Source organism: Onychostruthus taczanowskii, unplaced genomic scaffold, assembly GCF_017590055.1.
Source record: "Onychostruthus taczanowskii isolate IOZ18803 unplaced genomic scaffold, ASM1759005v1 scaffold4, whole genome shotgun sequence".
NCBI lineage: Eukaryota > Metazoa > Chordata > Aves > Passeriformes > Passeridae > Onychostruthus > Onychostruthus taczanowskii.
In genome coordinates, this window is record NW_024501459.1 from 9509416 (window position 1) to 9523042 (window position 13627).

At 47.9% G+C, this 13627-nt stretch overlaps 1 protein-coding gene across 1 annotated transcript; it reads right to left on the bottom strand.

The window, feature by feature from the left end:
* Positions 1-5936: 5936 nt before the first annotated feature.
* Positions 5937-13036, bottom strand: PRDM14 (PR/SET domain 14). The gene is made up of 7 exons (XM_041412994.1): positions 12799-13036; positions 12425-12708; positions 11890-12174; positions 11442-11712; positions 9618-9820; positions 8254-8355; positions 5937-6164 (listed from the first exon to the last, which is right to left on the bottom strand). Exons 1-7 carry the CDS (start codon positions 13034-13036, stop codon positions 5937-5939), a joined length of 1611 nt encoding a protein of 536 aa, XP_041268928.1.
* Positions 13037-13627: the final 591 nt, after the last annotated feature.

A 13627-nucleotide genomic window follows, 5' to 3' on the forward strand; every position in this document is an offset into this window, starting at 1 on the left:
TTCCTGTGTGCTGCCTTCCTGCTCCATAATGGCTCTTGCATTAGGGGCTGGGGGCAGGGGGGCTGCTGTTATCCATTTACTTTAGTAAAGATTGCTATTGAATGAAACCTTTAATGGGGTATTTATGCTCCCGCTCAGCTAAGAGCTCCAAGCTTGTGGCAGAGTAGTCTTTCCCTCCACCTTGACAGCTATCAGAGAATCAATACAGGTAATCCCTCAGCTGGCCTCAGCACCGCTGCTGCGGGCCTGCCCTGGCCACTGCACTGCGGTCACTTGTGGGAAAGCCAAACTTCTCCGGGGAGTGACTTTTCACAAGACCCCCACCACCTCTGCACCGACCCTCTGCAGCTCCACAGGGAGTGCCACTGACCCCACATTGATTTGGACAGGGGATGAACTTATTCTTGCTCTCTAGGAAGCTTGATTCCACTTCAGGGGTTATCTGTGAATTGCTCTTTTTGGCCAGTATAATCCAAGTCATCATTCATCCCTTCCTCTTTCCTGAATTCCTAGTGGGTGTTTTCTCTGCTCCTGCATTTCTGTTAGTCCTGTAAGTTTAAGTCTGGTTTGTCACTCTACAGTGGAGATAAGCTGGAGTTTCATGACAGCCCCTACAGCAAGGCTGCTACAGAGTGGCTGTCTGGGGATGGAGATGGAATAGAGTCTCTCAAGCCCCACTGCAGGAGAGGCAGAGGTGCTGTCACTCCCCCCTGGTGCTGCTACACAGCCCCAGTTGTCAACACCAACGCCAGAAACTTCGAGGGGATGACTTTTCAGAAAAGGCTGGTGGAGATGAATCCTTTTTAAAGCTTGAGTCAAGCACCATAAAAACACAGGCTGAAAGTCTGGACATATTTCACCTAAGATTGAAAAAGAACAAAAGAAGAGAGCAAAGACAGAGCCTCACACCCCTCATGTGCCTAAGGTCCTGCACCAACTGTGTTAAGGAGAGACAGAAGGGAGAAAGTGCAAGGGCATGTGCATCAGGAGGGAAAGGCAAATGAAGATGATGGTGACTGTGTCTGTAGGGGTAAAACAAACACCAGCACTTGCTGCAAAGGCTTGTAGGAGACTGGGAACCCAAGGAATGGCTTTCTTAAGAAGGGGATAGCCAGTCAGGGCTCCTCTAGTGAATAATCTCTCTTGTTTAATGGATAGGTTGGAACTGACCGATATTTGTTTGTGACATATCTTCAATTCACTAAGCTCCTTGCTGCTTTTCATCCTCCTTCAGTGGTTAACCACCTCCCTGTTCTCCAGAGTGAGCAGCAGGACAGGGACTGGGACAGCAGGGGCTGGGGACCAGGTGTTTGAAAAACAGGGATATGCAGGAGATGCTAGAGGCAGCAGATGTCTGCGGCCAGGCCTTTTGTTCTCTCACACTTGCAAGCCTGAGCTCTGGGACCACCTTTTTTTTTTTTTGTCTCCCCATTGTCATTTACCCAGGAGGAGCATTTCAGGAGTTAGCCTCACACAGTCTCTCTCTCCCTGCACCCCTCTGCTCCAACAAAACAGTTGATTGCCCTCATACTCTGGTTTCTATTTAGATCACTTCCTATTAACATTTAAAAAACTCACACAGAGTTAATGCAGAGCACTTAAAATCACCTAGTGTCTTACAGGACGGATTAGTCCCAGGGACTTGTCTTGCTGCTCCCCTTGGGAGGACCATTTTCAATCCTAGTTAAGGGAAGAAGAAGAGCCAGGGTGCACACATATCCTTTGCCTTAGTGAAAGCACTGACAATGTGGCCCCAGACAGGGGCACCACCCCACAGCCAGTTTAAGTGAAGCTGAGTGAGAAACACGGGTGTTTCTCACTAAATTGCACATAGTGTATTACTGTACTTACTGTCATGGAAAATAACACCTCTGTCCTATATTTGCAGATGCCAAGAAATGGAAGAGATGGATTTCGTACAGCTTGTAAAGCCACAGCCCAGCCACCTGAGAGCTGCAGGGATGTCCTTTCTGCTGCCTCAGCTCAGAAATAGCTGCTGGAGCATGAAGCACCACGGTGCCTGCTCAGGACAGGCCTGGCAGCCGGGACTGCCCAGCACAAGGACTGAGATTATACACATGGTCACAAATATTCTCTTTTCTGCTGAGCTTGCAGTGCAGCCTCCTTCATGCACATGTCCTTCTGTGCCACGCAGTCATTCTGGGATCCTGCCAGATATCAAAGTGCAGCATGCACACAAGCTCCCTCAGTCTCCCCCCTTCTTAGCGGTGTGTACAAATATCCAAAAGCCCACTGCTGGCTGAGCTGGCTAGAGCTGCACATTCACTCAGCTGCTGAGAGCACAGCCACAAACGGTGCAAGTAAATGTGCAAATCCTCGGGGAGGAAAACCTCGAGCTCACTGGACACACACAGGGTACAGGTACACTACAGGAGGATTCTCTAATCTCTCCTAACCCCCATCTGGCAAGAACAGCATTCTGTTTGCTCTGACAATCAGCGCACTTTCGTTTCAGAAAACTAAAATCTGCAGTGGTCTCGCGGGTGACCTCCCTCCTGATACATTTCTCCCCACCCTGCTGTGAAGTGTGCAGAGCCAAGTGTCATCCTGTCCCCAGCACAGCTGGGACTCACTATTCAAAAGGGAGAGGATGACTCTATAGGGTAGTTAAATGCTACAAGGTAGTTGAATTCCTTTTTTTAGTGCTCAATCCGGATCAATCATCTTGCTTGCAAGTGGGAGTGAACTCAATCCAGAACTGAATGCCCTCAGCTTTCATGAACTGTTAGGGTACTTAAGACCAAATCCATCAAGACAGTGGGTGCCTTTGACTTCTTGTGCAGTCAGCTGCTGCCCATCAGGACAAGGACTAGAATTCCCAATAAGAGACAGTTTGACTCTGTAACGACTTACAAATGACACAGAAAACACGCTTCATCCATTTGCTAGTACCTCAAATACACAACTCTGCATCTGGCAGGAAACAAGCCACAGCCCATTAGTGTACACTGCAGCCTCTAACAATTTATTTTTATTATTTGCATGAACGTAAGAGTAATAATATTAATAATAGAAAAGATAGGTGCTAACGTCTTCACAAACAACTCGATGGGTGAGGGTCTTCAGGACAAACGGGTGTTAATGTCTTTGAGATGGGTCTTAATGTCTCTACCAACGTCAAGCTGAAAGTTTGTTACAGAACCCATACAATTTGACTACAGCCTAAACTCCTGAACTTCGTGGTAATAGAAAAATGGGTCAGCAAACCCTGTTGCAAAACCTACATACTTTGGGAGAAAATGACAAACGCTCAAGGCAGCTCGGGAAGGCTGTACCTCAGCCAATGGGAAAAGTAGAGGGCATCATGCAGCCCGGAGTTTAGGATAGAAGAAGGCTCAGTCTTCCAGTGGTCTCTCCCTCCCCCTATTCAAATAAAGTTGCAGGACTCCTCTGTCTCCTTTATGGACACTAACTTTTTATAGAGAAGTTTTGTGCACAATAATTAGCATCAAAATTTACATACACGTTTTTAATGTGCAAGGCAACCAGTACCTTCAATCACAAGTATAACCCTTCACACACTCCTTTACAGGCAACACATCAAATACTATAGAAAGGTGCAAATAATTAAGCACAAGACATTTGGGATTTCTTCAAGAAGATGAAAATGTACACAAGAACACTACAGAGGCACAATTTAAATATACAACCTTCATTCAGAACAAAAAAGGAGGTTACCTGCACGGGAAGCTAATCAGGCATTTCACAGTACTTCAAAGCCATTCCTAGTCATACATTTAAATATACAACCTTAATTCAGAACAAAAAAAAGAGGTTACCTGCACGGGAAGCTAATCAGGCATTTCACAGTACTTCAAAGCCATTCCTAGTCATAACATTTCCTTCATTAGTAGGCAGTTTATTTCACCAAATACCGATTTTTTTATAAGGGACTGAACTAACAAAGGTTTCACACACAATTCTTGTTTCTGTTGGCCATGATTTTGTATGTTTGTAGCTATCCTCCTAGACAGCAGGCAGCTGGAAGAAAGGTTCAGTTCCCCTCCCTGTTTCACAGCATTGTTTGTACACATAAGTACTGTGATAATTTTCTGCTCGGCAGTGAATTTTACTTATTTAGAGGTCAGGGATTCAGCCCTCAATATGTAAAATATTTAACCTGCTGTATTATAGTAATATTTGTTATTAAAATAAGCAAAAACCAATAATCAGAGCATACTCTAAAACCTACATGCATAAACATACAATACAAATGGATTTGCTTATTTCACATACTTCCAAGTGCTGGGCCTCAATATTTTGTTTACCAGTAAGTGATTCAATAAATATCTAAAAAATATTTTTACCATGAAAACAATGAGAACAGAGCAACTAGAGATACAAAAAATCTTATAAAATTAGTGCAAATCAATATATTTAAAGATACAGTATCTGCACAGTATAATTGAATGTACAAGTAAAATATTTTCTATTTCTATGCTGTATTTAAAGAGAACAATAGAGTTTGTAGAAAATAAAAACTTAACTTTCTTCTACTTTATGTACAAAATTCTTGTTAATTCTAGATGATCTAGGATACTTTGAAGAGAACTATCATCCCAGTAATATCAAACTACCTGTGTTTATCAACTAGCTCCAAAAGGGACTTCTATTATTCCTCCTGATGCAACACACAGTCCCACTAGCACAGTGAGACCTTTCACATGCACAACCTTCTGCCAGTCGTGGTGGTCACTCAGTGATAATTAAAACTTCTATAGCAGTTACAGCACTCCCTATCCTCAGCAGTCCTTCAGCACAGGCTTTTTGTTAAGCTTCTTAAGTTAAAATTTAACATTGATATGGAATGCCACTTTCTTAAGAACTGAAAATGTCTCACTGACCACACTCCTGCATTGCATGTGCGGGCAGTGAGACATGGAGGATGACACCTTCCAGTCCTCCCATGGAAGCAAAGTCCTGCAGACCAGGGAAAGAATTTTATGTGCAAAGTTTTAGGCACTGAGGAGTTCTGGTAGCACTTTACAGTAATCCAACATAAAACCAGGAGGAAGCAGACAAGCCCACCCTTCATTTCAAGGTTCACTGCAAAGATTCACCTGGCCAGAACCAGAGAGGTTCAGGGAAATCCAGAAAAAAGAGCCCACTGCTGGGATTGTGTTCGCCTCTGGCCTGCTCTGAGTCTACAGTGAAACACCTCTGTGAGGCCACTTGACTGCTCATTATCCACTCACTGGCTCACTGATGCTTAGGAGTATCACCATGTTTGGTCCTCCAAACTCTTGAGAAGACAAAACCAACCTCCACTACCTCTGCTAGCTGGGATATCAGGCCTGCATATATCTTACCACTCCCCACTTCTCTCCCTCTGGGCTAACCAGCATCCAGCACCCTCTGGAAGAGTTGCTCTCACAGCCTTGGAGTTCTCAGTCACCCAGCAGCTAAATGATTTAAAATAGCTCTTTGTTGGTCCAGCAGCCAGTATCTCTGAGAAGTTCACATTTAAATAGAACATCACTAAAAGACAGGTTAAGGGTAAGTAGACCACACACCTGTGGTCATCTGTCCAAACAACATGAACAGGTTAAATCAGCTTTGAGAAATGCACCTGATAAAAATATCCCTTACACAGGCTTTTATACAGATTGTACCAGGCAGTCCATAGGCATTGGAGACGCAGAAACACTCCTCACAGTGATATTTGTGCACAAAGGGGTTTTGGGAGGTAGAATTCCTTCCTGTCTTTAGAGATTACAGTATGGGAGGAGAAGGAGAGTGGCATCAGGGTGTACCCTGTTCCCTGTGCTCAGTCACGTGCCCTGAGTCCAGAGACCAGACCTACCCCAAGAGCCACTGCAGGTGTCACCTCCTGTGCACACAGCCACGCACAAACAGAAACACACAGACTGAAACGCACAATGAGCTGGTCCAGGACACGTCCGTGGGGCTCCTGACTAGTGAGCAGCATGAATCTTCATGTGGAAGTCGCAGTCCTCCTGCTGGGGGAAGTGCTGGCCGCACACGGAGCACGTGCAGCCCTTGTCCTTGCTGTGCGTGCGCCGCACGTGGCTGTCGTGGGCCGCGTGCGAGGCGAAGGCTTTGCCGCAGTGCTTGCACTTGAAGGGCTTCTCCCCCGAGTGCTGGCGGATGTGAGTGCGCAGGATGCTGGATGCTGTGAACGCCTGAAAGGGCAGGGATCGTCAAGGGCAGGGCGGGAAAGGAAATGGAGTTGCAAGTAATTTGCTTTCACATGTGCAATCCCCACCTTCAGCTAACCCAGACGCCATCAGAAGCACACTACCCTGAAAATTAAGTCCTGAAATAGCTCACCTTTCCACTCCTCAGGCATGTGGAAAAAAATAATGAAAACTCCCAGCAAGGAGGAATCGGAAGGCAACAGCTATTGCTATACAGATGTGGCTGAGTCCGTGGAGATATATGAAGCTCAGAGAAAGATTTCTGACCAAAGACACCAGTAAATATCTTCTATATGTCAGAGGGAAGAAGTCAATACTACCCTAATTAACTTTGCACCTCATTTATGTGTGGGAAACATAATGCAGGCTTTCCTTACAGTTTTTGTTTTTAAAGTTAAACCCTTTGACTGTCTTGGGATTCAGCTGCTAAAATTCGTCTATGCAGTTCACCATACATCACTTACAAGTTATTTTCCCTGCTCCATCATACTCTTCTCTTTCTGCAGGCAGAGTTTCCAGCCTGTTCCCCCACCGCTAACACTTTTGAGTAGCAAAGTCATAAAGACTTCTCCTCCATCTGGGGATAAAGCTCTCTCACGAAAATTTGAGCAGGAATGTTGTAAAGTTGCTCATGTTTTCCCCATTTTTTCTTATCCAAAGAGAATTTCAGGACCTTCACTCTTTGCAGACCACACAAAATAAATACTATCTACTAAGTTTTCATGGCAAACAGCAATACATCTTATTAGAGACCCTTTCACTAGGAACCTTAGAGCACAAAAAGATCACAGACTCCTATACATAAGTCCTTAGAGGTGTATACCAAGGGCAAAAATATATTTTGGAGAGAGAATGGTGATGCTGACCCAGCACTGTTCCTTTAATCTCACAATGTTCCTGAAGTAAGTGAACACTGATTTCCAGCAAAGGAGCTGGAAAAGCAAAGCCACTGTTAGAGGCAGAAGAGGAAAAGAATCTTAATCGCATAGGAGGAGCCAGTGAGGATTCTTTAAAACAGGCCCTGGTTTTCCAGCCTCAGTAATTATGGCTATGTTCTAGGATAGCTGCATCCTGCAGCCTGAGGACAAAAAGTTTAATCTGATCCAATCCACAGCAGTCCAACCAGAACCGGCTGGGGACTGGTCAAGAGTCCCGAGACATCTCTTTACAGAGCAACCTATAAAGCTCTGCCACCTCCTCTTGTGATCAGAAGATTAAGGATGAGATTTCATCCTAATCTCTGAGAACAAGTATGTTTAGGATGATCATGGGGAGACAAAAAAATATAATAGCCAAAAGGAGTTTCCTCTAAGGGCACTTCAGCAAGACACTTCATCTTTGTGTTAGTCCAGCCAGTCATACAGAAAACTTCTCTCTCTACAAAATCAGTAGCAGCTTACCACTGCTGATGGAGTTTCTGTATTTCATGGACGCTCCACAGCACTAGGAGTCCTACCAATATTCATCCTCCAGCAGCCTGTGCATCCACTTGCTGTCTGCTGTGAGAGCTGCCAGCACTTTCACAGGGAGAGCTCATCTGAATCACCCCTGCTGTGATGGGCAGTAACAGCAGAGCACATCTTTGATCAGGGCTGTATGGTTCTCCTTGTGTTCTTTTTTTAAGTGAAACCTCCATGCCCATCTGCCCATCAACAGCCTTGATATTCAAGGTAAGCGTGCACAAATTCATATTGCACAGGTTCAGTTTATAGACCAAATCTTGTTTATTGCAGTCCAGAAGCAGTGTCAATAACACCAAAAATTATCTATCTGATGAAGAAGTGGGATACTGGTTATAGCTGCATGCTTTGGATGGTATTTGAAAAGCTCTCAAGCTTCCCTAGACCTTATTTCTGCAGCAGATCACTGAGCTGGTATGAACCACAAATTCCATGTCAGATGGGACCAGACCCTCTTTCTTCAGTCTCATCCAGTCCTGTCACCTTACCTCACAGCTGCCCAGAATATACACCCAGTCATCTGGCTACCAGTTCAATTAAAAAGCATTTTCTTGAAAGAAAACAGAGAAGAAACAAAGCACAGCAGAGGGAGAGATGGGGCAGGGCTTCCTTACCTTGTTGCAGTAGACACATTTGTAGGGGCGCTCCCCAGAGTGAACCCTCATGTGTTTGTTCAGGCTGGAGGATTGAGAAAAGCTCTTCCCACACACAGAGCACTGGGGGGAAAAAAAGGAATAAAGTTAAAAGGAAGCATGTAACTACACAGTTAAAAGGAAAAAATAAGTATGTGGATGATGTGCACATTTCTTACATATAATCTAGATATACACATGTATTTATGTATTCATGTGTAAACACGATAGCAATTTTAACTGCAATAAATTGAAATACCCAGATGTTTAGTCTGGTTTTAAGAAAAAATTTATCCACATATGTACATATATATATTAAAACCAAGTAAAATTTCAAATCATCGGTGTTAAAATTGTTTCAATAAAAAATTGGTATTTTACAGAACAGACAATATTGATTTTCCGTAATAAAAATATGAACATTTCTGTAAAATCACTTCAAAATATATATGAATCAAGCCCCAGTTTAAATTTTTTTCCCTGAAAGATAAACTATCTAAAGAATAAAACAATCTTAAATGTACCAAGGCAAGGGAAAGGAAAAGGAATTACATGGTATTTAATATCTCATATTTAATGGAAAATTTATCTGTTACGAATTCCATGCAGATATTCTGACATTGTAATAATGCCATTTTAGTTACAAAATATTTTTTCTGAAAAAATATACACATTGTAGGATGATCTATAAAACAGGTATTTGGAGAATTTTGAGGACTGATTTAACTGTGCTGTTTCAAGCACCAGAACTTGCCCTTCCCAGGCTTTTAGAAAAAGTCTGATTTTCCATTCCCAGTGCTGCTAGAGAAAACTGGTACTAGAAGCAAGGGGTTTGTTGGAGATGAGTAAAGCATTTTAAAGATTTGCTTTCATCTATTGAAAATCTGCTTCACACTGAACGTAAAACTTTTAAGCCCTGTTTGGTCCAACAGACACAGATAAAGCTGTCAGACGGTTCTCAGACCGAAGGGTGGGGTGTGGGAAACAGACATGAGACATCTCTCCCCCGATCCTGGACAAACCAAGCACCTTTTAAACACAAGTTAACCTCACACTGTGTGAGAAAAGGAGAAACATTCATATGCAACCACGCAAAAAGCCCAGGAGAAATTTTGTTTCTTTTTAAACTGAGACTGTGGAGTTTATTTTCCCAACCTAAACCCATTAAATTTCTTTAACCAAGCTTTGCTGCACAAGACAAGTTCTTCCTGAGAAGTCCCACCAGGAAACTACCAGGGAAAATGGAGGAACAACGTTATCAGCATCTTATCTGGACCAAAAAAAAAGATTTATTAAGTACCCTCAGAAGAGCCAGTGACTGCAGAGAGATCCGGGAGCAGGCTCACCTTGTGAGGTCTGTGCTTTTCGTGAACGTGGAGAATATGGATCCTCAGCCTGTCTCTTTTTTCAAAGGATCGGTCACAAAGGTGACAAGGGAATTTGCGGTCCCCCTGGTCCACGCAGCGGGTGTACTTGAGGTGTTTGTCCCGGTAGTACTTGTAGGCAAAAACTTTGCCGCAGCGCTCACACTTGAAGCTCTCCCCGGCTTCTGTACGGCAGAAGGGAAAGTGCCACCTCACCGTTACACCACGGCAAAAGGGATTCAGATCAAATCTGCATCCTTGTCAGAGCTGGGATCCCTACGGGGAATTTTGTGTCTCTGAGGGGGCAAAGACTGTAAACTGATGCTGGCAATATCATTAACAAAATATACGCCGCATCTCCCCTTGTCTTTTTAAAGGAGGGGAACAAACGAGACCCCAAAGCCTGATGAAATTATTCGGTTTAGCTACTAACTTCACCAAAACCAAGATTTCTTCCTTGTATATCCATAAATAGCAAGAAAACACGTGAAGAAACAACTCAAAGAGTCCATCATAAAAACTTCTCCCCGTATGCAATCATTGTGAGATATTTCTTATCAAGAATTGAACGCAAATTTTACCTACTATCCCAAAAGGAAAAAAAACAAACACTGCACACCTTTTCTATAGTTTTCAAATAACTATCGGACACCATTGTGAGATATTTCTTATCAATAATTGTCTGCAAATTTTACCTACCATCCCAAAAGGAAAAAAAAACAAACACTGCACACCTTTTCTATAGTTTTCAAATAACTATCGGACAAAATAACATTTATTTGACTTTTTAAAAAATTTCAATTCATTTTTTACGACTGAATTTGGGAAAAACACCAGAAAAATTTCAGGCGTTTATACATTATTTTCTGTCTTTAATAAAAGTAGCTTTAGCTTAAGCCTTAAGATTAAATGAACAATTTAGCATCTGTTAAATTAGACACTTCAAAACAAGAGGTACAAAATTTTCCATGCCAAATTTTCATGCAAATTTGCTTCTCCCCCTTTCTGCTGCACCGGGCTGACCCATCCCTTCCCTGCTCCAGCTTTTCCCGCACTGGCACAAATCTGTTTTCTCCATACATAAATTTTGCTTATAAGATCATACTTTCTGTATATTGCAAGTAGAACTACCGTCCCTCTCCCCTCACCCTGGTGCAAGTTCATTTGACATTTCTTTTGCAAGCAATACTGGCATTACGGGATCGGAACGACTTCAGCCTCCCTCATTTACTGAGAGCGTCAATTGCACGAAAGTCAGGTGTGCAATCCTAAGATGAAACAGGACCAAAGGTGGAATAACCCCACCTCCTCCCAAAACGGGACCCTGAAAAACGGCGCTGAGGGCCCAGGCAAGCTCGGCCCAGGACCACCAGATGTTTTACAATCGTCAGACCAAACAACACTTTAAACTCCCCGAGGAGCCGCGGACTGGGAGCGGACTGACGGCGGAAGAAAGAGCAGCCTCTTGCTCCGCGCTGCCGGCAGCCCTCGGTGCAAACCCCCGGATTCCCTGTGCCGAGGGGAAGCTGCTGATTCGGGGTGCTGGATGCCGCAGGAAGGGGCGGCCGGGGATCGGCTCCCTGGGAGAGCGGGCGGACAGACCCGAGGGACCGGGGCTGCCCCCGCGGCAGGACCGGTCACCCACCACCGCCTCATCGCAGGGTCTGGGAAGCTTTTAAAGTAAAACGCCGGACAAATGTGGTGCTCGTGTTTCTTTACCTCCCCTCGTGTGAATCTAATTCAGGCCAGGCACACGTCCATGGGAATAAGGGGCAGTGTCGCTCAAGGGGTTGCTGGCAGGCTCACCTTCGGGGTGCTGCGGGGGTTTCTTCCCCTCCGCCATGCCCTTCAAGCTGATGGGGATGCCCAGAAATTGCACGTAGCAATCGCCGTACCACACCAGCAGCTCCTGGTTCGGGAAGATTTCCTTGCAGGTCTCGTAGAAGATTTGTCCCTGGCACTGGATAGCCGTCAAATTCTGCTCCTCGGGGAACCTGGCGCAGTTCACCAGGGACATCCAGTTGCCAGCGGCGCCCTTCCCATCGATAAAGTGGCTCAGGCCACCGTATTCAAAGATCTGGCGAGCAGAGGAAAAAGGATCAGGTTTGACCTTACGTACACGTCCTGCTCTCACTAGTCCCACCACCCACACTGGGCCGAGCCACTCTTTCATGCTACGGTAGAGGGGATGCCAAAAACCTCGCCACAGCCCCGCGCTGGGGGTGCGGGGTGAGCCCGACGGTGCCTCCGCTACCTCCCACATCAGCGAGTTGTCGTCGTAAGTCTTGATCTCGCTCGTGTTGACCACTTTGCCTTGGAAAGGGCCGAAGCGGACTCCTTTCGGGATGGGGTCGGTACAGAAGACTCCGAGCTGAGACACGTCCCCGTAGGCCACCCGCAGCACCGAGAGCCCTGCGGGTGACAGCGGGCTGAGCGCGGGGCGGCGCGGGCGGGCGCGGCGCGGGCGGTGCGGGACACCTACCTTCGGGCAGCTGCAGCGAGTCCCGGTCGAGCAGCGGGGCGGCGGAGTCCGCAGCGCCTGCAGAAAAGGAACCCCTTCTTCAGCACCGGCCCTGTAGGAGCGGGTCCTACCTTCCCGACAGAGGCCGCAGCCCGAATCACCCCCCCCCCCCCCCCCCCCCCCCCAGTTGTTTCGGGGGGGGGGAGGGGGAGGCCCTCGTAAAGCAAGAAAACCACAGGGAAGATAAGTCCGGCGTGCCCCCGGGGATGCCGCTTGAACCTGGCTGCCTGCACCCCTTTTGGGACTGTCTCCGAACCCTCTCGCACACCTGGCTGCGAGGAGCGAGCTGCCGCCCAGGGCCACCCTGTGTCCCTCTCGCCACCATCAAATACCCCTTACCCGAGCTGGCGGGGGACACCCGGAGCCCCGAGATGGCGTGGAGATTCCCGGCCGGCTGGCTGCTCCGGAGTGCCCCGTACAGCACCGCGTTGAGCTCCTCCTCGGTGAAGTGGTACCTGTAGCTCTGCCCCGCCGCCACTTCTGCCCCCGGGCTGCGGGCTGCCCTGTGCGGGGGGCTCGGGTAGGGCGGCGAGAGCGACCCCGGGGCCCCCGTCCCGAGGGCCGAGCCCTCACTGGGAGGGAAGGGGGCCGGCAGCCTGGTGTAGACGGGCAAAGGAAGGTTGGGGAAAGGCTCGGTGGGCAGAGGGGGCGGCTGGCTCAGAAAAGCGGGGACCCTGCTGAAGGTGAATGGAGGCAGAGGCGGCGAGGAGGAAACCAGCTCGCCCAGGGGTTTCAGGGGCTGGAAGAAGTCGGGGGCCGTCTCGAAGTAATGGGCGGGTGGGAGGAAAGAGGGGTAGTAGGAGGCGAGGCCGGCGGGGCTTATCCCGAGCGAGTCTCTGCCGTCTCCGGGGACCGACTCGCCGGCTAGGGACAGAGCCATGTCGGGAAGAAGGGGGGCAGACACCTGGGTGCTGCCGGAGCGGGGTCCCTCTGCAGGGCGGGACGGAGGCGCGGGAGCTGCCCTTCGCCGTCGGGGAGAGCGGGCGGGTCCCTGCCGGCCCCCCGCGGCTATATCGGCCCGAGGAGCGGGGCGGGGAGGGCGGGCACGGGCCGTGGCGGCGGCCCTGGGGGTCACACAGCCCTGGGGGAGGGCGGGGGTGCTGCCCCGACCGGCACGGCTACCCTAGGGCGGAGCCACGGCTCCTCACGGAGCGGCTGGGCCGCCCCTCCCCACATCGGGGTAGGGGAGGGAGGGGGGCGGGTGGTCCGGCCTCACGGATCCACCTTCCTACCGCCGGCTCTGCCCTCCGCCGATCCAGACCCGGCCCGGCCGCAGCCCTGTGGGCTCTGCCTCTCCCCAGGGCAGCAGGCCGGGCTGCGGGACCAGCACCTGCTGCCGGAGGTCAGGGTTCTGCGGGGCAGTGTCTTGGGGGGCTGCAGGGGTGTGGTTTGAATATGGAAAGGCAGAAAACACCGCTGAAACTCCAGAGACCTGGACACACAGGAGCAGCGCGGTCTTAGTCACTGCAGG

What these genes read in the sequence shown, in the direction of transcription:
- PRDM14 (XM_041412994.1), bottom strand. Translation starts at nt 13,036, where the DNA reads ATGGCTCTGTCCCTAGCCGGCGAGTCGGTCCCCGGAGACGGCAGAGAC. An exon ending in ACAACTCGCTGATGTGGGAG is followed by an intron (nt 11,713 to 11,889) that starts GTAGCGGAGGCA and finishes TCTGCTCGCCAG; the next exon opens with ATCTTTGAATACGGTGGCCT. An exon ending in ACCCCCGCAGCACCCCGAAG is followed by an intron (nt 9,821 to 11,441) that starts GTGAGCCTGCCA and finishes TCTGCCGTACAG; the next exon opens with AAGCCGGGGAGAGCTTCAAG.